Source organism: Callorhinchus milii, unplaced genomic scaffold, assembly GCF_018977255.1.
Source record: "Callorhinchus milii isolate IMCB2004 unplaced genomic scaffold, IMCB_Cmil_1.0 Scaffold24, whole genome shotgun sequence".
NCBI classification, from domain to species: Eukaryota; Metazoa; Chordata; class Chondrichthyes; order Chimaeriformes; family Callorhinchidae; genus Callorhinchus; species Callorhinchus milii.
Genome location: NW_024704765.1, coordinates 10,222,294 through 10,246,770, shown reverse-complemented (window position 1 = coordinate 10,246,770; position 24,477 = coordinate 10,222,294). Strand labels below are relative to the sequence as shown.

The following is a 24,477-nucleotide window of genomic DNA, read 5'->3' as shown; positions in this document are numbered from 1 at the left end:
CATTTTTAATCTACGACTGTTTGTGGGACATTGCTGTGCGCAATTGGCTGCCGCGTTCGCCCACAAATATACAGTTAATTCACTTTGCAGTGTGTTCTGTGAAGCGCTTTGGGACGTCCTCCCGATGTGAAAAGCGCTATATCAAAATGCAAGGATTATTATTATTATGTAAATCTATCTGTATTATCTGCTTCAATTACTACTTATGGGAGTGAGTTCCGCATAGTGCTGCCCTCTGTCTGAAGAAGTTCCTTCTAAATTCTCATTTCAATCCTCCAGTCACTATCTTATACTCGTATTTCTATGTGAAGTCTCAGTCAGAAATAGGAACTACCTATTTGAGCTGTGACACCATGTTGTATTGGTGTCACTTGTGGCATTGTAATCAGTCCTGCAGCTCAGGTGGGGAGTCCTGTAACTCAGTGGTTAGAGCACTCGCTTTGCAAGTGGGAGACCCGAGTTCAATTCCTAGCAGGGCGAAACCTTGGGCAAGTTTCTTTACTCCACACGCCTAATAATAATTCCTCCAAAACCAAAAACAAATTGGTCATTTTTAATCTACGACTGTTTGCGGGACATAGCTGTGCGCAATTGGCTGCCGCGTTCGCCCACAAATATACAGTTAATTCACTTTGCAGTGTGTTCTGTGAAGCGCTTTGGGACGTCCTCCCGATGTGAAAAGCGCTATATCAAAATGCAAGGATTATTAATATTATGTAAATCTATCTGTATTATCTGCCTCAATTACTACTTACGGGAGTGAGTTCCGCATAGTGCTGCCCTCTGTCTGAAGAAGTTCCTTTTCAATTCTCCAGTCACTATCTTATACTCGTATTTCTATGTGAAGTCTCAGTCAGAAATAGGAACTACCTATTTGAGCTGTGACACCATGTTGTATTGGTGTCACTTGTGGCTTTGTAATCAGTCCTGCAGCTCAGGTGGGGAGTCCTGTAGCTCAGTGGTTAGAGCACTCGCTTTGCAAGTGGGAGACCTGAGTTCAATTCCAGCAGGGCGAAACCTTGGGCAAGTTTCCTTATCCACACAGAGCCTAATAATAATTCCTCCAAAACCAAAAACAATAAATTGGTCATTTTCAATCCACGACTGTTTGTGGGACATTGCTGTGCGCAATTGGCTGCCGCGTTCGCCCGCAAATATACAGTCAATTCACTTTACAGTGTGTTCTGTGAAGCGGTTTAAGACGTCCTAAGTGAAAAGCGCTACATCAAAATGCAAGGATTATTATGTAAATTTATCTGTATTATCTGCTTCAATTACTACTTATGGGGTGAGTTCCGCATAGTGCTGCCCTCTGTCTGAAGAAGTTCCTTCTAAATTCTCATTTCAATCCTCCAGTCACTATCTTATACTCGTATTTCTATGTGAAGTCTCAGTCAGAAATAGGAACTACCTATTTGAGCTGTGACACCATGTTGTATTGGTGTCACTTGTGGTAATGTAATCAGTCCTGCAGCTCAGGTGGGGAGTCCTGTAGCTCAGTGGTTAGAGCACTCGCTTTGCAAGAGGGAGACCTGAGTTCAATTTCAAGCAGGGCGAAACCTTGGGCAAGTTTCCTTACCCCACACGCCTAATAATAATTCCTCCAAAACCAAAAACAATAATAAATTGGTCATTTTCAATCCACGACTGTTTGTGGGACATTGCTGTGCGCAATTGGCTGCCGCGTTCGCCCACAAATATACAGTTAATTCACTTTGCAGTGTGTTCTGTGAAGCGGTTTAAGACGTCCTCCCGAAGTGAAAACGCTACATCAAAATGCAAGGATTATTATTATTATGTAAATTTATCTGTATTATCTGCTTCAATTACTACTTACGGGAGTGAGTTCCGCATAGTGCTGCCCTCTGTCTGAAGAAGTTCCTTCTAAATTCTCATTTCAATCCTCCAGTCACTATCTTATACTCGTATTTCTATGTGAAGTCTCAGTCAGAAATAGGAACTACCTATTTGAGCTGTGACACCATGTTGTATTGGTGTCACTTGTGGCAATGTAATCAGTCCTGCAGCTCAGGTGGGGAGTCCTGTAGCTCAGTGGTTAGAGCACTCGCTTTGCAAGAAGGAGACCTGAGTTCAATTTCAGGCAGAGGGCGAAACCTTGGGCAAGTTTCCTTACCCCACACAGAGCCTAATAATAATTCCTCCAAAACCAAAAATAATAATAAATTGGTCATTTTCAATCCATGACTGTTTGTGGGACATAGCTGTGCGCAATTGGCTGCCGCGTTCGCCCACAAATATACAGTTAATTCACTTTGCAGTGCGGTTTGAGACGTCCTCCCGATGTGAAAAGCGCTATATCAAAATGCAAGGATTATTATGTAAATCTATCTGTATTATCTGCTTCAATTACTACTTATGGGAGTGAGTTCCGCATAGTGCTGCCCTCTGTCTGAAGAAGTTCCTTCTAAATTCTCATTTCAATCCTCCAGTCACTATCTTATACTCGTATTTCTATGTGAAGTCTCAGTCAGAAATAGGAACTACCTATTTGAGCTGTGACACCATGTTGTATTGGTGTCACTTGTGGCTTTGTAATCAGTCCTGCAGCTCAGGTGGGGAGTCCTGTAGCTCAGTGGTTAGAGCACTCGCTTTGCAAGTGGGAGACCTGAGTTCAATTCCTGGCAGGGCGAAACCTTGGGCAAGTTTCCTTACCCCACACGCCTAATAATAATTCCTCCAAAACCAAAAATAATAATAAATTGGTCATTTTCAATCCACGACTGTTTGTGGGACATAGCTGTGCGCAATTGGCTGCCGCGTTCGCCCACAAATATAGAGTTAATTCACTTTGCAGTGTGTTCTGTGAAGCGCTTTGGGACGTCCTCCCGATGTGAAAAGCGCTATATCAAAATGCAAGGATTATTATTATTATGTAAATCTATCTGTATTATCTGCTTCAATTACTACTTACGGGAGTGAGTTCCGCATAGTGCTGCCCTCTGTCTGAAGAAGTTCCTTTTCAATTCTCCAGTCACTATCTTATACTCGTATTTCTGTGTGAAGTCTCAGTCAGAAATAGGAACTACCTATTTGAGCTGTGACACCATGTTGTATTGGTGTCACTTGTGGCTTTGTAATCAGTCCTGCAGCTCAGGTGGGGAGTCCTGTAGCTCAGTGGTGAGAGCACTCGCTTTGCAAGTGGGAGACCTGAGTTCAATTTCAGGCAGGTCAGGGCGAAACCTTGGGCAAGTTTCTTTATTCCGCACAGAGCCTAATAATAATTCCTCCAAAACAACAATAAATTGGTCATTTTCAATCCACGACTGTTTCTGGGACATTGCTGTGCGCAATTGGCTGCCGCGTTCGCCCGCAAATATACAGTCAATTCACTTTACAGTGTGTTCTGTGAAGCGGTTTAAGACGTCCTAAGTGAAAAGCGCTACATCAAAATGCAAGGATTATTATGTAAATTTATCTGTATTATCTGCTTCAATTACTACTTACGGGAGTGAGTTCCGCATAGTGCTGCCCTCTGTCTGAAGAAGTTCCTTCTAAATTCTCATTTCAATCCTCCAGTCACTATCTTATACTCGTATTTCTGAGTGAAGTCTCAGTCAGAAATAGGAACTACCAATTTGAGCTGTGACACCATGTTGTATTGGTGTCACTTGTGGAAATATCATCAGTCCTGCAGCTCAGGTGGGGAGTACTGTAACTCAGTGGTTAGAGCACTCGCTTTGCAAGTGAGAGACCTGAGTTCAATTCCTGGCAGGGCGAAATCTTGGGCAAGTTTCCTTACTCCACACAGAGCCTAATAATAATTCCTCCAAAACCAATAATAAATAGGTCATTTTTAATCTACGACTGTTTGTGGGACATTGCTGTGCGCAATTGGCTGCCGCGTTCGCCCACAAATAAACAGTTAATTCACTTTGCAGTGTGTTCTGTGAAGCACTTTTGGACGTCCTCCCGATGTGAAAAGCGCTATATCAAAATGTAAGGATTATTATTATGTAAATCTATCTGTATTATCTGCTTAAATTACTACTTATGGGAGTGAGTTCCACATAGTGCTGCCCTCTGTCTGAAGAAGTTCCTTCTAAATTCTCATTTCAATTCTCCAGTCACTATCTTATACTCGTATTTCTGTGTGAAGTCTCAGTCAGAAATAGGAACTACCTATTTGAGCTGTGACACCATGTTGTATTGGTGTCACTTGTGGCATTGTAATCCGTCCTGCAGCTCAGTGGTTAGAGCACTCGCTTTGCAAGCTGGAGACCTGAGTTCAATTCCAGGCAGAGGGCGAAACCTTGGCCAAGTTTCCTTACTCCACACAGAGCCTAATAAAAATCCCTCCAAAAACCCAAAGCAATAATAAATTGGTAATTTTCAATCTACAACTGTTTGTGGGACATTGCTGTGTGCAATTGGCTGCCGCGTTCGCCCGCAAATATACAGTCAATTCACTTTACAGTGTGTTCTGTAAAGTGCTTTGGGACGTCCTTCCGACGTGAAAAGCGCTATATCAAATGCAAGGATCATTATTATTATTAAAGCTTGTGATAGAAAAACTGTGTTAGTGGCGAAAGATTGCGGTAGACAGAAGGAGAAATATTCGGATAGAAAGTGTTAGAAAGATTGGAATTAAGAGAGACAAAGTATGATAGAGAGGATAAAGTTTACAATAGGGAAAGTGATAGAGAGAAAGAGTGTGTTAGAAAGAAGCGAAAGAGAGAAAGTATAATAGAGAGAAGCAGAAAAATTGCGCTAAAGAAGAAATATGAGAGAGAAGAGGAAAATTGGGCGAGAGTGCGTGTTAGGAGGATTGGAATAGAGAGGAGAAAGATTCTGATAAAGAATGATAGAGAGAGAAAGTGTGACAGAGACGGAAAAGGTTGTAATAGAGAGGAGAAAGATTGCAATAGTGAGAAAGAGAACGATTCTGAAAGAGAGAAAGTGTGTTAGAAAGAATGAGAAATATTGTGATAAAGAAGTAATGTGAGAGAGGAGAAAATTGAGCGAGAGAAGGACAATGATAGAGAGAGAAAGTGTGTTAGAATAGAAAGAGAAAGTATGATAAAGATTGCAATAGAAAGTGATAGAGGAGAAAGATTACAATACATAAAAAGTGTGATAGAGAGAAAGTGTGATAGAGGAGTAAGATTCTGATAGAAAGAACGATAGAGAGGAGAGATTAAAATAGAGAGAAAGTGTGATAGGGAAGAGAAAGTTTGGAATAGAGAGGGAAAGTGATAGAGAGAATACGATAGAGAGAAAGTGTGTTAGAAAGATTGGAATAGAGGGAGAGGGTGTGATAGTGAGAAAGTGTGAGAGGGAGAGGAAGTGTGTTAGAAAGGAGAAAGATTGGAATAGAGAGAGAAAGTGCGAAAGAGAGGAGAAAGATTGCAATATAAAGTGTGAAAGAGGGAAAAAGTTGTAACAGAGAGGAGAAATATTCTGATAGAAAGAGTGATAGAGAGGGCAAAGATTGCAGTCGAGAGAGAAAGTGTGATAGAGAAAGAGAAAGATTCCGATAGAGGGAGAAATTGTGTTAGAAAGAAGGAGAAATTTTGTGATAGAGAGAGAGAAAGTATAATAGAGAGAAGCAGAAAAATTGCAGTAAAGAAGAAATGTGAGAGAGGAGGAAAATTGGGTGACAGGAGAGCGATAGTGTGTGTTAGAAGGAATGGAATAGAGAGAGACAAGGTGTGATAGAGGAGGAAGACTGCAATAGAGAAAAAGTGTAAGAGAGGAGAAAGATTACAATAGAGAGAAAGTGTGTTAGAAAGATTGGAATAGAGAGAGAGAGAGAAAGTATGATAGTGATGAGAAAGATTGTAATAGAGAGGAGAAGGACGGCAAAAGAGAGAGTGTGATGGAGAGAAGGAGAAAGATTGCGATAGAGAGAAAGTGTGATAAAGAGGAGAAAGATTGTAATACAGAGGCAAAGTACGATTGAGTGAGAAAGTGCGAAAGGGAAAGAAAGTCTTAGAAAGGAGAAAGATTGGAACAGAGAGAGAAAGTGAAAGAGAGAAGGAGAAAGATTGCCATAGAGAAAGTGTGATAGAGAGGGAAAAGGTTGTAATAGAGAGAAAGAAAGATTGTAACAGAAAAAGTGTGATAGAGAGGAGAAAGATTCTGATAGAGAGAAAAGATTGCGATAGAGAGAAAGAAAGATTGTAACAGAAAAAGTGTGATAGAGGGCAAAGAATGTAATAGAGAGAAAGAGATCGATTCTGATAAAGTGTGTTAGAAAGAAGCAGAAAGATTGTGATGGAGAGAGAGAAAGTATAATAGAGAGGAGGAAAATTGGGCGAGAGAAGGAGAGCAATAGAGAGAAAGTGTTAGAAGGATTGGAATAGAGAGACATAAAGTATGATAGGGAGCAAAAAGATTGCAATAGAGAGAAAGTGTAATAGAGAGATGGAGAGACATTCTGATAGAGTGAAAGAGGGAAAAGTTTGTGACAGAGACGGAAAAGGTTTATTAGAGAGGAGAGATTAAAATAGAGAGAAAGTGTGGTAGAGAAGAGAAAGGATGCAAGAGAGAGAACGTGTTAGAAAGATTGGAATAGAGAGAGAGGACTTGTGATAGAGAAGGAGAAAGTTTGCAATACAGAAAAAGTGTGACAGAAGGAGAAAGATTGCGATAGAGTGGAAGTGTGATAAAGAGGAAAAATATTGCAATAGAGAGAGCAAGTGTGACAGAGAGAAAGTGTGTTAGAAAGAAGGAGAAACATTGCGATGGCGAGAAGGAGAAATATTGTGATACACAGAAAGTGTGACAGAGGCGGAAAAGGTTGTAATAGAGAAAAGGCGAACGATTCAGATAGGAGTGATAGAGAGAGACAAAGTATGATGGAGAGAAGGTTGCATTAGATGGAGAAAGATTGTGATTGAGAATAGGGGAAAGGTTGCACAAGAGAGAAGATTGCGATAGAGAGAAAGTGTGATAGAGGAGAAAAATTCTGATAGAAAGAGTGATAGAGAGGGTAAAGATTGTAATAGAGACAAAGAGAACGATTCTGATAGAGAGAAAGTGTGTTAGAAAGATTGGAATAGAGAGAGACAAAGTATGATAGAGAGCAGAAAGATTGCAACAGAGGAAAACTGATAGAGAGGAGAAAGATTGCAATAGAGACAAAGTGTAATAGAGAGGAGAAAGATTTTGATAGAAAGGAAAAGGTTGTAATAGAAAGTGTGTTAGAAAGAAGGAGAAATATTGTGATAGACAGAAAGAGCGATAGAGACGGAACAGGTTGTAATAGAGAGAGACTAAATATGATGGAGAGAAGGTAAGATTGCAATAGAGTGAAAGTGTGATAGAGGAGAAAGATTGTGATAGAGAAAAGGAGAAAGATTGCAAAAGAGATAGAGAGGAAGAAAGATTGTAACAGAAAAAGTGTGATAAAGAGGAGGAAGATTCTGATAGAGAGAAAGTGTGACAGCGAAAAAGGTTGTGATAGAGAGGGCAAAGATTCTGATAGAAAGTGTGATAGAGAGGGCAAAGATTGTAATAGAGAGAAAGTGTAATAGAGAAGCAGAAAAATTGCGATAAAGGAGAAATGTGAGAGAGGAGAAAAATTGGGCGAGAGAAGGAGAGCGATAGAGAGGAGAAAGATTGCAATAGAGAGAAAGTGTGATAAAGAGAAGGTGCAATAGAGAGAAGGAGAAAGATTTTGATCGAAAGAGTGATAGAGAGGTGAGAGATTAAAATAGAGAGAAAGTGACAGAAGAGAAAGTTTGGAATATAGAGGGAAAGTGTTAAAGAGATGAAAGATTGTGATAGGGAGGAGAAAGATTGCAATAGAGAGTGATAGAGGAGAAAGATTTCAATAGAGAGAAAGTGTGATAATAATAATCCTTGCATTTGATATAGTGCTTTTCACGTCGGGAGGACGTCCCAAAGCACTTCACAGAACACACTGCAAAGTGAATTGACTGTATATTTGTGGGCAAACACGGCAGCCAATTGTGCAGAGCAATGTCCCACAAACAGTTTTGGATTGAAAATGACCAATTTGTTTTTTGGAGGGATTATTATTAGGCTCTGTGTGGAGTAAGGAAACTTGCCCAAGGTTTCACCCTCTGCCTGGAATTGAACTCGGGTCTCTCACTTGCAAAGCAGGTGCTCTAACCACTGAGCTACAGGACTCTAATAACCAACCCTGACACTAACTGACTCAAACTACACTGAACCTGCCCTGACAAGCTAACTCTCAATCACCCTCTTAACTAAAACCAACTCTCAACTGGACTGAACTCACCCTGACAAACACAACTCTCAACCAATCATAGCATAAACTGACTCAACAACAACACTAAACCAGTCTGAACAGAACCTGACTCGTGGCAGCCACACTGACCCAGACCCGGCAGTGACTGACTCTCAGCAGCTACACATTGCCGGTTACTAGCAAACCAGCCGTGCAAACTGCTCCGACCCAGCCCTGGCAGCGACTGACCCAGGCCTGAAAGACTCTAAACCTCAACAACTGCACTTGACCGGCCTCGACACAATCACTGAATCTACACCTATCCTGAACCAACTTGCACACAAACTGATGCTCCATAACCAGCCCCGACACAAACCAACTCTCAGCCACTAAACCCAACCAACCTTGACAGACACTGGCTCAATAAACCAAACTTCACACAAAGACTATATTACCCAACGACACACAAATTCTCTGATCTCAGATCAAACTCTTGTAATAGAAGTTATCAAATCAAACCTTACACCATCCAACTACAGTGTTGGACTTCAACCTCTGCGATTCATACAATCTGTACCAATTAATTCTACCCTCAACCCAAACTATCACCTCACCATGTTAACTCAGCAACATCTCCCCATCTTGTCCCTCTCAAACCCCAGTCTTTGTTACTAACAACTTCTAATCTCAACCTCCAGTGTGAACCAGAGTTTGGCTCATATGTGTTTGAATGTCAGAGACATCCTGCATGAAGTCCACATAATGTTACCAAACCTCTGGAGTGTGGAAAGGCGCAAGAAAGAAGGATATACAACCTTTGCCATCAGCATAGTGTTCCCACTAGTACAGACTTAACTAACTTATCCTCCAGGATTCCCAATGTGCTAGAGAGAGAAACAGGGCATGAGCTTCAGTCGTCAGCATTTGGTTCCCATTAGTACAGACATGGCTTCGGGTGACAATAATAATTGTCCTTGCATTTGATATAGCGCTTTTCACGTCTTGGACATCTCAAAGTGCTTCACAGACGAGACCGTAAAGTGAATTGACCATATATTTGTGGGCAAAGCACACCAGTCAATTGCGCATAGCAGCGTCCCACAAACAGTCGTGGATTGAAAATGATCAATTTATTATTGTTTTGTTTTTTGGAGGGATTATTATTAGGTGTGTGGAGTAAGGAAACTTGCCCAAGGTTTCGCCCTCCCTGAATTGAACCCAGGTGTCTTGCTTGTAAGGCGAGTGCTCTAACCACTGAGCTACAGCACTCCACCGAACAACTGAGCTCAGCCCATTAGTCACTTACATCTCCCACAATTTTCAGCTGCATCTCATCTCCAAACAATTCCTAGTTGGATGTCTTTGACCAAAATCTAGATGATGGTTTAAAGACTAACACTGCAAAATAATACAGTGATTCTGTCATCACCATCTCTGAGACGAGTTACACAATACAAAGAAAAGTCGGACAGGTCAAGAGATGTTCACATTAATCCGAGATGGATAGCAACAAGGTCTCAAGTTCATTGATGTATGAATACCCAGTGATCATCTGTTGTGAACAAACATTAGACCAGCATTCAAAAGTAAAAGTAAAAAGCAGACTGGCTCCAGGACAACCTCTGACTGAAGCGGAAACAACAGAACTAAATACTGAGAGAAGAGCAAAGGTTAGAAAACCAAAAGTGATAATTAACTGAGTTGCTCCAGAAAAAGAAACAGTTTAAGAAAATAAACACAAAAAAGCAAGAAAAACACTATTGGGCTTATGGGCAAGTGAGGACAGTTACCCAATAAGTGTCTGTGACAAATACACATATTATAAAAATAAAACAAGTTAAGAACACAAATTTAGCTTAAAGCGTCTGATGCAGTAGCCATTACAGAGACCTGGCTACAATTTGGGCATTACTGGGAGCTAAAATTCCAGGCTGTAAATTCTTCAGAAAAGATAGGGAAATTGGGAATGGAGGGGAGCAATATGGACAACATTCAAGTATAACAGTATGGAGTATAACGGTGGAGTTCTGTAGCTCAGTGGTTAGAGCACTCGCTTTGCAAGCGAAAGACCCGAGTTTAATTCCAGGCAGAGGGCGAAACCTTCGGCAAGTTTCCTTACTCCACACAGAGCCTAATAATAATCCCTCCAAAACCAAAACCAATAATAAATTGGTCATTTTCAATCTACGACTGTTTGTGGGACATTGCTGTGCGCAATTGGCTGCCGCGTTCACCCACAAATATACAGTCAATTCACTTTACAGTGTATTCTGTGAAGCGCTTTGGGACGTCCTCCCGACGTGAAAAGCGCTATATCAAATGCAAGGATTATTATTATTATAGATAGATAGAAAGGACTTTAGTAAAGGTGATCAGGCCACAGAAACACTATGGGTAGAATTAAAGAACAGCAAAGGAGGGAAGACTCTGGTGGGAGTTGTCTACAGACTCCAGGTGGAAACAAAATACCAATTGTTTTTGAGACAAATTACACAATAAAAGGAGAAGCCAAACTGGCCAAGAGTTGTTCACAATTGAGTGATAATATCTCTGAAGCTCACAGGACAGACAACACCCAAGGTTTGGACAACTTCCCTTCACAAACATTACCTGACAATTTACAGCCCACCAGAAGGTTCTCACAAATACAGACTTACCTGATATAGTCCAGAGAGACGCCTGAGCCAAGCTCCATCACACGCAAACTGACCATTTCACTGCTCTGAACCACAAGCCTCCAGCAACTCATCTGCTCTCTCTGGGCTAATGGGGTGACTCCTTCCTCCAATGGTTTGACTGAGCTCAGGCTCAATACCCAAAGGTTCAGGTTTGACATGTGGCCAATGAGCGAATCACATTCCTCACGCGGTCCAGTTGAAGGGACCCTAACCCTTCACAGCTGCGAACAGTCAGTATCATCACATGGGCTGTTGGCTATTGGATGGTTCAGAGAATTCACAGGGTTTATATTCATTACTTTGGAGCATTCACACTTTCCTAGAATTTCCCATTGAATGTTTCAGAGACACCATCAAATCAGATCACAAACACTAAGAGGTGTGAGAGAGGAGAAAGATTGCAATAGAGAGGTGTGATAGAGAGAAAGTTTGTGATAAAGTGGTTGGGGACTCTCGCCCCTGTCCCTTGGCCCCTCCCCATGCCCCTTCCTCATCCCCTGGCCTAGTCTCGTTCCCTCCCAGTCTCCTCCCCTTGGTTCCTCCCCTGGCCCATCTCCTCCCCCCCAGCCCCGTCTCCTCCCCCGAGATGTGTTACTGTGAAGCTCTGAGACACCGTCCGGTGCGGAGACGATATATACATCACTGTTGTTGTTAATCAGTGAGTGAGTGATAGTGAGTGTGTGTATGTGAGTGTCAGTGATTGTGATCGCAGTGGCACGAAGTTGAGACAAACACATTGACGCTGATTTATTTACAGTAACAGCACAAGGAACTCCACCCACAGCTCCTCCCCACTCACAGGGTGACAGAGACTGGGGGGGGGGTACAGAGGGGGTGACAGAGAGGGTGACAGAGGCTGGGGTGGTGGTGGGGAGTGCAGAGTGGGTGACGGAGAGGGTGACAGAGGCTGGGGGGTGAGGGCCAGGGGTAGGGAGGGGGGTGACTGACAGGGTGACAGAAGCCGGCGAGGCGTCCGGGTGGCTCTGGCTCTTGTAGGCGGAAACGTTGTCCTTCTTCTCGAACCGTTTGCCGCAGATTTCGCACGAGAACCGGTACCCGGGGCTGGGGGCGGGGGTGGGGCTGGGGCTGGGGGATGGTGTTGGGGCGGGGCTTTTTTCTTCCATTTGTCAAATACCCACCCCCCCCCCCAAACGATTCTCATTGAGAGTAAACAGGTCTTATGAAGAAGGACGATAAATTACATTTGTATTGCGCCTTTCACATCAGGAGGACATCCCAAGGCGCTGGACAGTCAAGGATTTGCACCCGAGCTGGGAGTTGGGAAGAACACATTTACTTTAACTGTCGGGCACCTTAGTGAACTGAAACCCTTTCATTCTGTATAACTAAGATGTATAACGTAATCAGCTTTTACTTTTTAAACTTCAGCACTTTGTCCTACCTCCACTGGATGGAGCTGAGCTCTGGATGGAACTATAATCTGCCCTCAGCGGTCAATGAAAGTGCCTCCTGTGTACAGCTCCTCTGGTTTGTACTACCCGAGACATCAAGTGAAACGGGATACATCGCTGCGCATGTCCCCACTGTTCTGGGGATTGACTCACATTAGTAACAACAGTACAGTGCCCTCTGGTAGCAAACACATCTCCCGCAGGGAATCACTCACCAGTGGTCGTGCGCCCAGCCCGAGGGGTAGCGCCGGAAAGCCTCGGGCTCGATGTAAGCCTCTCGCTGGAGTCGCCGCCTCTCTCTCTCAGTCTGCACCTCACGGGATTATTACCCCCAGAAACTGATCTGCCAATCGACAAACTGGGTTCCTGACTGCTGGGTAACCAGAGGCGTGTGGAGTAAGGAACATCTACATCAACAACTCATATTTACACAGCACCTTTCACACCGGGTGGCAACTCCGATCGTTCAATAGCAGCCGCGTTTGACCCCGAGTGGCAGGTTTGGGGATAGAGAGAGAGAAGATATAATCTGAAGATGGGTGAGGAGGGGGTTCCAGAGGTCGGGGATAGTGGCAGAAATAATGAAGGGATTATATACTGAATGGCGGCGTCTTGGAGAGAGCAAAGAGACTTGGGAGGACAGCGCCACAAGTCTTTGAAAGCGGTAACACAACTGGAAAGGGCTGTGGTTAAAAACAAAACGCTAAATAGTATTCTGGTTTTATATATAGGGACGTACAGCACAAAGCAAATAATGCTAAGTCTATACAAAGCAACTGGAGTTTTAAGCACCTAGCTTCAGGAAAGATGTTGAAGCTTTGACCGGGGGACAAAGCTTATGCTATATTATTCAAAATAATAATGAAGAGCTTTAGTTATGAGGTTGGAGAAGTTGTATCTATTTCCATTGGAGCAGTGAAATATTGAGAGGACCTAATAGAGGCGTACAAAATTGACATGATAAATAGGGAGAAGCTTTTTCCACTGGAAGGGGAGTCAGTGACTATTGGCCGCTGTAGTTATGATAGTCACAAGGAGAGCGTAAGGAGAGTTTAGGAGATTTATTTTCACACAGAGTTGTTGACAGTAAATCAGTTTCTTCACATAATCAGGTATAAAAATGTATATTGCTTCTTTTAAAAAGGATTTTAAAGTGCTCTGGGTGCACTGCCCTGAGTGGAGGGCACTATATAAGTGCAAGAAAAATAATGTACAACAGATATAGCAAATGTAGCTGCTTGGCTCCCATCGGCACCTCCACACTGACAGCATCACAATGCACAGATGCACTGCAGAACTCACTGAAACTGGATGGAATCTTTGTGTCTTATTTGACCCTCAGCTGTCCTCTGTGCCATGGCCCGTTCTGCTTCCCCACCTCCACAACATATCGTTCACTCTGCTCAGTGGGCTCCGGCCTACTCCATGTCCCAGTACGGCCCACCATTGGGCCTTCAGCCTCTCTGCCCCATACTCTTTGAAACTCCATCCCACAGTCCCTTCGCCTCGCCCGCTCCCTTGCCTCCTTCAAAGCCCATCAGTACCTCAAACTGCCTTTTAAATGAGTCCAGTGAGTTGGTTTCCATCACCTTTCCTTGTATCTGCCCTGGCGTCTGCTCCTCCGGCTGCCCATCGACGAAAGATCTGCACACGTTTCATTTCAAATGCCCTGAGAATGTCTGAAGCTCCACAAACGTCAATCCAAGCACTTCCAACCCACTCCATGAGTGATCTTGTAGTTCAGGTGTTTGCTGCTCCTTCTTCAATATTTTCTAAGTTAGTCCTAGGACTGGTATCTGAACTACCAATTCCTGAATCATGACGTTCATTAGAGATTTGTATCGACAAATTCACATTTTCCTGCAAAAGAAAAAAAAGGAATTAACTAAGTTACCTTAGAATTACTGATCATTTTTTATGTGGATAATAATCCTTATCGCAGCATTAGAATGTCACTATTTTATCTTTATAATTTTGAAATCAAGTTTTTAGACAATACATTACACATAGCACTACATAAAGATAGTAACATTTAATGTACCTCTTTCTGATTGTTTCCTAATCGTGTTTTGTCAACATCATTTGCTGCAAGAAAAATACAGGTCAGTTAACAGAAAGAATATGCACCAATTCATTACAGTTTCCAAGTCCTTGGGCTATATGCCAATTTATGATAACACAAAAAAACAAAAAACAAATCTACTGGAGTCAGTAATTAAAATGTTCAGCAAATGTTTGAAAGGAAGTTAAGCAGATATGTTAGTAGAGGTATTAAGGGAAATGGCAAAAGGGCAGGGAATTTTTTTTAACCTCCTTCATGAAGGACAGGATGGTCCAATCTTTTGGCTGCTGAGGGCCGAATGCCGTATTTGATAAATGTCTGTGGGTCACATAAGCAATATTTTTGTGTTTCTCTTCCAGAAACAAGATTTTTACAGCACTGTTTTCACATAGGAAAGATGTCTCAAAGCTCTTGACACTGTTGGCTGGACACCTGAGCTGGGGGTGAGAGCCGAGGGAGGTGGGGTAGGAAGAGAAAAGATGAATGAAAGTCCGGTCAAAGAGTTCTTGACGTGGTTTGAAGGAGGGGAGGGAGCGATTCGGAGGGACTTCATGAATGGAGTTTCAGAAAGTGTGAGCAAAATGGCAATGGTGGGGCAGACGGGGTGGGGGGACATGAAGAAAACTGGTGTTTGTTGGGCAAAGGGAACAGCCGAGCAGGAGATCACAAGAGGAGTTCCTCCTGGGGAAAGATGGATCTTGCTAATCGCAGTCCCCCAAGGCAGCTGAGGGAGGCTCTGATCATCTGTCCCAACAGTGAAACGCTACCTACCCTTACTTTCTCTCTCTCCCCACCTCTCTCGTGCTCTCTCTCTCAATCACTTCTTTCCTCTCTCTATCACTCGCTCCCACTCTATCGCCCTTTCTCCTCGTCTCTCTCAGTCTCTCTCTCGGAATCCCTCTCTCTCTCACCTCTCCCTCCCTTTCTGTTGATTCAATTCAAAACTCCGCCACCTGGATACTCACCAGCACAAAACTCTCTACCCCCATCACCCCAGTCCTTTCCAGGCTTCACTGGCTCCCAATTACCAAACAGATTTCAAGATCCTCTCATTTGTTTTCAAATTCCTTCATTGCCTCGCATCTCCCTCTCTCTCCAATTTGCTTATCCGCCACACCCCCACTTGCTGCCTCCGCTCGGCCAGCTCCAGCCTCATTTGTCCCTCGTCCCCTCCACCATCAGTGGCCGTGCCTTCACCCAATAGGCTCCGAAACTCTGGAACTCTTTTCCTTGACTTCCTCCGGTTTGCCCCCTCCCTCTCCACTTTCAAATCCTGCCTAGAAAAGACTTTGCTTTTTGATTGTGCCTACGGTCACCTCCCCCCTCCCTCTCCCCCGGCTCGGTGTCAGATTCCCCCACTGTCAAGCATTCCGGGACATTACCCCGCGTGAAGACCGCTATATAAATGCAAGTGGTTGTTTCTCTCTCTCTCCCTCACGCTCTCTTCCCCTCCCTCTCTCACACACTCTTTGTCTCAATTCCTCTCCTCTCAGCTGGGGAGGGGCTTCCTGACGAGACTCAATAACGGCTGGTATTGTTACTCCCCGAAGCTCAATGCGCTGCAGTGTGTCAGGAAATCCCTCTCGAGCTGAGGGACGGCAAACAGGTCCCTTTACTGACCTTCAGTTCCTGACACTGCCATAAGAGGATCACTCGCTGTTGGGGGAGGGACTGAGGGGCCTGAAGTTGGACATTGTGTGTCACTTGGATGACAGTATTTTCTGGCCTGGTCGGCATCCGTGTGAGTCCAACACCCGTCTAAGGAAGAAGAATATTTCTGATTTGACTGATACGTTACAAAGAATAAAAATATGTTGGTTCAGAAAACAATAGTATTAAAGCCACAAACCTGTATGCTTTCTCACAGCTCGTCTCTTCCAGTACAAAATTCCAAGGACACCACCAATCGCTACAGTCATTACAGGTATTACAATAAGCAATATATGTGCTATGTTTATCTTCTCTTTGCACTCTGCATCCATGGAAGCATTTCCTGGTCTAACCACAAGTTTGTTCAATTCTTTGCATCTGGGGAAAAGCAGAATAATTAATTAGACAAATCTATAGATTTTTGTCCATGACTTATCCCAACACATTTAGGGATTAATTCTTTATGAATGTCTTTCTAACTCTACTTCAGTTTTAGTTACACTCACTGTTGGTACTTTGGGGCTAAATGGATTATTATTAACGTCAGGAGCCAGCTTTTTGCTCAATTGCATTAAATAGGAATTTAACCAATCTCTTAACTTTCCCTGGTAATGTTTGTTGTAATTTTGGGGAATATTCAGAAACATCTGAGTTGTACAGTACCCTGTGCCGAGCCACAATTCCTGTTTTCTGGTGGGACATCCTCCTGACGTGAAAGGCGCTATACAACTGTAATGTATTGTCATTGTTAACATTTGCAATGCATTTAATTCTAGATTCCCAGATTAGTTATAAAGTACTTACTTAGTCCATGGTTTACACTCTTCAGTAGAAACATTATCTGAATATGTTCCATGAGGACACGTTTCATACACATAGTCTTCCCAGATTGTTCCTGAAAATACATGTGCAACCACAGAATATTGGAGAATCTTAACTCAGCTAAGTTTGCCTTGTGAAGGAGTCTTTGACAGAGACTGTTACTATTTTACAGCCTATTCTGACAACAGTGTTTGTCACGACTGAAGGTTGGAGGAGGGCCTTGTTGTTTGTGTTTGAACACCAACCAATTTAGTACTGGCTGCATTGACTTGGGGGTGAGGGAGCGGCCTGTATCATTATGGAGGAAGGCAGTTCCCTGTGAAGCACAGCCACACTGTGTGAAGCACATTGTATCATAAACATGAGAATAATTCCTATGATCACAGAAACAAACAACAACTTGCATGTATATAGCGCCCTTCACGCAGGGCAGCGTCCCAGAGCGCTTGACAGTGGTGGAGCATGACACCGAGCAAGGGGAGGTGACTGCAGGCACGGTTGAAGAGGAAAGTCTTCAGGTGCGAATCTGAAGATGGGAAGGACGGGGCAAGGCGCAGGGGTAGAGGAAGAGTGTTCCAGAGTTTCGGGGAGTAGTGGCTGAAAGCACGGCCACTGCTGGTAGAACGGAGGGCATGAGGGACTTGCAGGAGGCCGGAGCCAGTCGAGCGGATTCACAGTAAAACTTTAATCTTGCACCTTACCTTTCTTTTTAACTCCTTCACCTACAGGACCCAGGCTGTGCTTTCTGCACGTCTCACATCCTCTCCATTTCCTCTCCACACAGAAGTAACCTTCTTTGCAATGACAAATAGAATTTTGGAAGTAGGTGCATTGCTGTGCATCTAAAAGTCCCATTCCTAAAAATAAAACATCAAAAGATTCAGTGAAGGTTTAATGCTGCAGAGTGTAAATAATAATATAATAATAATAATCCTTGCATTTGATATAGCGCTTTTCACGTCGGGAGGACGTCCCAAAGCGCTTCACAGAACACACTGTAAAGTGACTGTATATTTGTGGGCGAACGCTGCAGCCAATTGCGCACAGCAATGTCCCACAAACAGTCGTAGATTGAAAATGACCAATTTATTATTGTGTTTGGTTTTGGAGGGATTATTATTAGGCTCTGTGTGGAGTAAGGAAACTTGCCCAAGGTTTCGCCCTCTGCCTGGAATTGAACTCAGGTCTCTGACTTTTAAAGCGAGTGCTCTAACCACTGAGCTACAGGACTCTACAATAAACAATGTATATTTTGCCCACAAATATACAGTCAATTCACTTTACAGTATATTCTGTGAAGCATTTTGAGATGTCTGGAAGATATGAAAAGCATTATATCAGATGCTAGGATTATTATTATAATAATGTAGGCAGCAGCATCTGTTTCAAAGCTAAGAGCTTGTTTGTTGTACAAGCAATCAAAGCTGTTTATAGCCATTAAAATAAAAGCCTATGATATGAAGAAAAAACAATTATTTCAGGAATGGTAAACAAAGCTTTCTCACTGAAACCAGAGAAAAGATAATCTAATTGATTTTTCTTTATTGTATCCACACAAAATAACTATTACTCCAATAAACTACAGAGCTCTGTTACTTTTTCATCAATATCCATTGTGCTTCTCACTCGTGTGTTTTGACTGCATTTTACAATGCCCATTTGTTAATAAACATTCCTGACAAAATACAGAGGGTGTCATGAAATTAGTGTAACATTTACCTGAATCGCAACTTTCACACTTGAGACATTTTTCTAGCCCACTGGGATGGTCGATGTATTCACCATGTGTGCATGCCCTACATCCAGTGTTGGTCTCTGCTGTGCAATGTTTTGACACACGACTTCCTGAAATATAAAAACATATTAGCAAAAGTTAGCAATACTGAAGAGATTTGGTCTGATGCTGTAACTCTTCCCCACAAAACACTTCACTGGGGAACGTTAAAAACTGACTGAATCCTAATTACCTTCTCATTCTCTGCTACCACAGAAATGCAGTCAATTCACTTTACAGTATATTCTGTGAAGTGCTTTGAGACATCTCGTTGACCTGATAAGGCGCTATATCAAATGCAAGGTTTATTAATACCTGATATTTTATGCTATATATAGTTATATTATAACTTCAAATATTTTCTGCAGGCGATTTCTACACAGGAATGTCCCAAAGGCAGCCATAAAGGGAATGAGCAATTTTGTTTGACCGATTGTCAGGCAAGACAGTGGTAGAAACTCCCTTCTCCTTTCCTGTGAAGGTTCTTTAACATCTACCTGAACAGGCAGATGGGACTTTAATTTATTTAATGCCTCATTCGAAGGATGGCACCTCAAACAATGCAGTACATACCCAGGACTGTAGTGCAGTGTCAGCCTAGAATTGGGAGTTCTCCAATGCAGTGCAGTGCCAACATGGGTCTTGAACCCACAACTCAGAGGTGAGAGTATCACCGACTGAACCCGACCAAAATGCTCTGACATAAGATTGCAGAAATGTGTAACTCAGGAGTTTTAAGCAAATCAGTTTAAATAGGGAACTTCAACATTAGACGACTTTCTGTGAGTTTAGTACCCGACCCACATGCCCCACCATTGGCGGGAGAGCCTTCAGCCACTCTGCCCCCAACCTCTGGAATTCCATCCCCCAACCACTCCGCCTCACCCCCTCCTCAGCCTCCTTCAAGTCCCACCTCAAAACCCTCTTCTTTGACTATGCCATCAATCACCCCCCTTCCCCTCCCCTTCCTTCTCCCCTCTGACCCCAGTTCGGGTCTGAAATGCTCTACACTGTCAGCGCTTTGAGACACCCTCCCGACATGAAAGGCGCTATACAAATGTAATCTTGTTGTTGTTGTTGAATTGAACATTTTGCAAGTTGGCTAATGATATGGTTTACAATAAGCATCAATTTACTGATTTTTTTTCCATTTTCCAATTCAGCTGCTAAAAATAATGTTGTAAATATTTTCAGCATTTTGAGAAAGAAGGACCACTGATGGTACCAGGGATGAGGGACTTCAGTTATATGGAGAGACAAGAGAGGCTGGGATTATTCTCTTTAGTGCAGAAAAGTTTGAGGGTAGATTTAATAGAAACTTTCAAAATTATGAAGAGTTCTGCTAAGAGTCAATAAGGAGAAACTGTTTCCTCTGGCGGGTGGATTGGTAACCACAAGACACAGATTTAAGACAATTGGCAAAAGAACCAGAGGGGAGACTAGGAAATTTTCTTTTTACCCAGAGACTTGTTACGGTCTGGAATGCACTATCTGAAAGGGCGGTGGAAACAGATTTGATGATAGCTTTCAAAAGGGAATTGGATCGGTACTTAAGAAGCAAAAAACTGCAGGGTTATGGGGTAAGGGACTAGTTGGTAGCTCTTTCAAAGAGCCAGCAAAGGCACGATGAGCCGAATATGCTGTAAGATTCTATGATGAGGACTCACCCACAGGACACGTTGGGCAGCACAGTCCAAGGATTAAATATTCGCCTGGGCCACAACAGTTGACCAATTGCAGATGGACAAACAGTAAGAAGAACCACAACATCTAAATTGAAAACAAAACTTAATTTGTAACAATTGAATTTTATAGCCATTCTGTACATAGAGTATTTATATTTAGTTCAAAATTAATAAACAGACAATCATTGAATAGATTTGTGTTAAAACATTAAATATTAAATTCTGCATGCATATAGAAATAAGGAAAAATAGCTTTATAAAGCATCCATTCTCCCCCTGCCCACCCCTCCGCATTTTAACATGAGTGCTGGGGTTATCTGCTAACCAGAGGCTGGCTAACTAGTTTCCATTCCAAATTTTCTTGATGTCCAGGTTGTCACTGAAGCCAATTGCTGCACATTACACGTTGCTAATGTCACTTCCTATGCACTGAGCATACACAGGAAGCACTTTATAAAGAAGTAAAAGTAATGTCAGTGGCACTTCCTGTATATAGTGCACACAAAGGCTGGTCAGTGGTGACCTGAATTCCCAGGAATCAGGAATGTTTATTATATTTTCCGTTGACAGAATTTGGTTCCTAGGAGGTGAATCTACCAACTCAATGACCTCAACACATCTTTTTCGCTTGGTGTCCAACCCCGCCACTCATAATCATGAAATGTGATTGGAAATCCAATCTACCTGGATACAGTTTCAGATTCACAGGGACACCCGAGAGGCATCAGCAGCATTTATCACTGCTCTGATTTGCCCCATCAAAACTGCCTATAATGTCCTATTTTTCGCTTGAATTTCTTCAAAGCTTCCCCCAGCAAAGAGGACAGTCTATCACAGATATTTCCACAGGAGAGTTGGAGATTTTTTCATAGAACAGCAATTCAACGCTGAAGGTGTGTTTGTTCAGAATCCAGTGACATCAAGTTACTTCGGCTATACCACCAACACTGAGGACAGGAGCCTGGAAACACAAACATATCACAGGTTCACTCTACTGCACAACTGTGCAACTTTGGGCCTTAGCTGGTGCCAAGATGCTGTGCCTGGCAATGGAATCGAGAATTGAGTAGATCCTTGTGGCCGTCTCCAGAGCCAGGCAGGTCTGCAGTGTTCCATCTTGGTGATAGACCAGCCAACTTGGCTCAGACCAGGACTTCAAGGGACAGACCAATCATTCTTCTCATTTGGCTCCTATTGGCTTGCCATTACACACACTGTCTGGGAAGCTTTGCCCTGCTTGTCCAACCTACCCCTCATGGCTTTCGCTTGTAGGGTTAATAGAAGCTGAATGAGAAGAATCCCTGACTCCAGTGACTGGTCTGTCCTTCCAAGCCCTGCTGATGAGCCAGGCTGCTGGGCTGTGTTCCGTCTAATTTTTAAAGGCTGTGTGTGCCGCCGTAAAAACAGTGCACGGCACACAACAGACTGCTGCACAGCCGCGCACTCCCACAGCTTAGAGGGAACAGTGCTGGTGGGTTTGCCATCAACAGCCCCTTGAAGTACTGCAGATCTGCCTGACCAGGTGCTGGACAGTCAAAACCGCCAGAGGATGGACTCCAATCTGATACTGTCAGACACGTCACCTTGGAACTGGCTCTGCAAATCAAAGCACAATCGCAAACCCCAGTTAAGGAGGGACACAATAACCGTGAAATTAAATTGCCATTTCTAAAAAAAAAATTCCACATGGAAACTTATAAAGAAGTAGAATTGTTTTATTTGCCCATCCGGGAGTCTGACACATAGGGACACCCATCATTGCGCTTAAGAGTCTTCAAACAAAACAGAGAGAATCCCAGGGTTAGGGTCTCATGCCCCTTGTATCTTCCAATCAATTCCCTCGATGGTTTCCCTTGAGCCACCAGGACCGTGACTGCGCACTCAGGGGCGACCACCGCAGTGTTCAAGATGGCGGGTGCAGCCCAGAAGGTCCCCGGGTGAGGCCGCAGCAGCACATCATCCGCAAACAGAAGAGCTGCAAAGCTGTCGGAGACACCAAACCCTCTCGTCTCGGTGCCGCCCAACGGGGGAAGTCGTTGATCAACACATCGAACTGGTGGGGAAGCCCCGCAATGTTATGGCCAAAGAGATACTTTCAAAGAAACTTGATCAGGTTCCAGAGAGGCCGCCGCCCCCTATCGGGGTGCAGTACCGCTCTCTGCCGCCAGAGTCTGCAGTACCGCTCTCTGCCGCCAGAGTCTGCAGTACCGCTCTCTGCCGCCAGAGTCTGCAGTACCGCTCTCTGCCGCCAGAGTCTGCAGTACCGCTCTCTGCCGCCAGAGTCTGCAGTACCGCTCTCTGCCGCCAGAGTCTGCAGTACCGCTCTCTGCCGCCAGAGTCTGCAGTACCGCTCTCTGCCGCCAGAGTCTGCAGTACCGCTCTCTGCCGCCAGAGTCTGCAGTGCCGCCGTCTCATATTTAAATTTAACCCCAAACAAACGGTCAGAGCGAACGAGCGCCATTGTTAGTCCCCACAGTCTGACTGTTACTCACCAGAAGATCTCCTCAGCCCTCGCGACCCTCCCCTTCCTGACCCGCTCCGCTCGCGGGAGAGCAGCAGATTCACGCCCGAACAAACCGTATAATACTGTGGGTTAATGTCCGTGTGTGTGAGAGGGGACTTTCCAGTCGCGAGAGCCTCGGAAACACGTCATCTGAACTCTCAGTGAAGAGGAACAAACTATTTCCGTTTCAGTGTCACTTCAGCTGATGCTGTTGTGATTGGACAACTGGTGATGTGGGGAGTGACTAAGGTGAACCCAATGAGATTGAGCAATGGCTTATTCTGATAAATACTCTTATTCTGACAAACAGTGTCATTAGTCGCTGAGGTTTCGCTCCTCAGGGCCTGGAGACCGCGGTTATAAGATTAGTCACAAGAAAAGTGGAAGGAGAAATGTTTCCCTTTCCCCCATTCTTTTGTGGTCACCGAGGGGTGTCTGACACGTGTGGAACCCGTCCCCTGCCCACAGGAGCCGAACCAGGCTGAGAATTCCAGGCATCCCGTGGAGTCCTGTCGCTCAGCGGTGAGAGACCTGGGTTCGATTCCCGGCACAGCGAAACCGAGGGCAAGTTTCCTTACTCTTCACGCCTCTGTTTACTTAGAGGTGAGTAGGAACCTGGTTGTCAGTCGATTAGCGGATTGCTTTTCCAGGCATAATAATCCCTAAAAAAAATAATTTAGTCACTCAATCCATGACTGTTTGTGGGACGCTGCTGTGCGCAATTGGCTGCCACGTTTCGCCCACAAAATATACAGTCAATTCACTTTACAGCATAGTCTGTGAAGACCTTTGAGACGTCGAGTAGACATAAAAAGCGCTATATCGAATGCAAGGATTATTATTATTATCCCACCTACTCACGAAAATCCAGAGATAGATTGTTGGAATGGAATGCGCACTCTCTCTCCCTGGAGGGACGGATCCTGCTTACCTCATTCTGGAAAGAACTATGCACAAGTTGGCAACAGCCAAGACTTGGGGACCCCAGAGTGTACAATGGGGTAACTGCTGGAGCCTAACCAGTTAAAACCGTAAAGCTTGCCATTGATATTGCTGTCTGGTAAGCTTTCCTGCTGCTAGTCCAGCAAGGACCACCCTACCTCGTCCTCCACATCCCCCCTACGTGAAAAGCGCTATATCAAATGCAAGGATTATTATTATTATTACCTGTTAAGGCTTTGGCTTGCAGGGTTAACAGGAGCTGAGTGGAATGACTCCTTGCCCCCAGTGACTGGTCTGCCCTTCCAGGTCCTACCGATGAGCCAGGCTGGCTGTGCTGAAATCAGCAACAATAAAAAATTACATTTATACAGCACCTTTCACGTCAGGAGGACATCCCAAAGCGCTGGACAGTCAGGGATCCATACTCAAGCTAGTGCTTGGGATCAGGAGGGGTGGATGGCGAGGAGTGTATGGGTAGGAGGGTTACTGAAGCCACGGTTGAAGAAGGGTCTTGACCGAGGCAAGGCAGAGGGTCTGTGGGATGAATTTCCAGAGGGTGGGGGCAGAGAGGCTGAAGTCCCGCCCACCAATGGTGGGATGGACGAGGTGGGGGACGAAAAGCAGGCCGGAGCCCGCTGACCGGAGGAAGCGGACAAGTTAGTAGGGGGTTAGGAGGTCAAGGCAATGCAGGGCTTTGAAGGCGAGGACCAGCATCTTGAACTATATCTTCTGAGTGATGGGAAGCCAGTGGAGTCGGGCGAGGATGGGTGGGG

At 44.0% G+C, this 24,477-nt stretch overlaps 1 protein-coding gene across 3 annotated transcripts; it reads right to left on the bottom strand.

Moving 5' to 3' along the window:
- Positions 1–13,312: 13,312 nt before the first annotated feature.
- LOC103184249 (tumor necrosis factor receptor superfamily member 14-like) lies at positions 13,313–23,948 on the bottom strand. Of its 3 annotated transcripts, none has more exons than XM_042343758.1 (10): positions 23,930–23,948; positions 20,944–21,220; positions 20,242–20,344; positions 18,520–18,645; positions 17,502–17,657; positions 16,783–16,873; positions 16,178–16,356; positions 15,949–16,086; positions 14,308–14,351; positions 13,313–14,126 (listed from the first exon to the last, which is right to left on the bottom strand). In XM_042343758.1, the coding sequence occupies exons 3-10, from the start codon at positions 20,342–20,344 to the stop codon at positions 14,007–14,009; spliced, it is 957 nt and encodes a 318-aa protein (XP_042199692.1). In that variant the 5' UTR covers positions 20,944–21,220; positions 23,930–23,948; the 3' UTR covers positions 13,313–14,006. The 3 variants fall into 3 exon arrangements, with proteins under 3 accessions (XP_042199692.1, XP_042199691.1, XP_042199693.1); XM_042343757.1 differs by lacking the exon at positions 23,930–23,948 and adding an exon at positions 22,752–22,932; XM_042343759.1 differs by lacking the exons at positions 20,944–21,220; positions 23,930–23,948 and adding an exon at positions 22,837–22,908.
- Between the last annotated feature and the right edge of the window lie 529 nt (positions 23,949–24,477).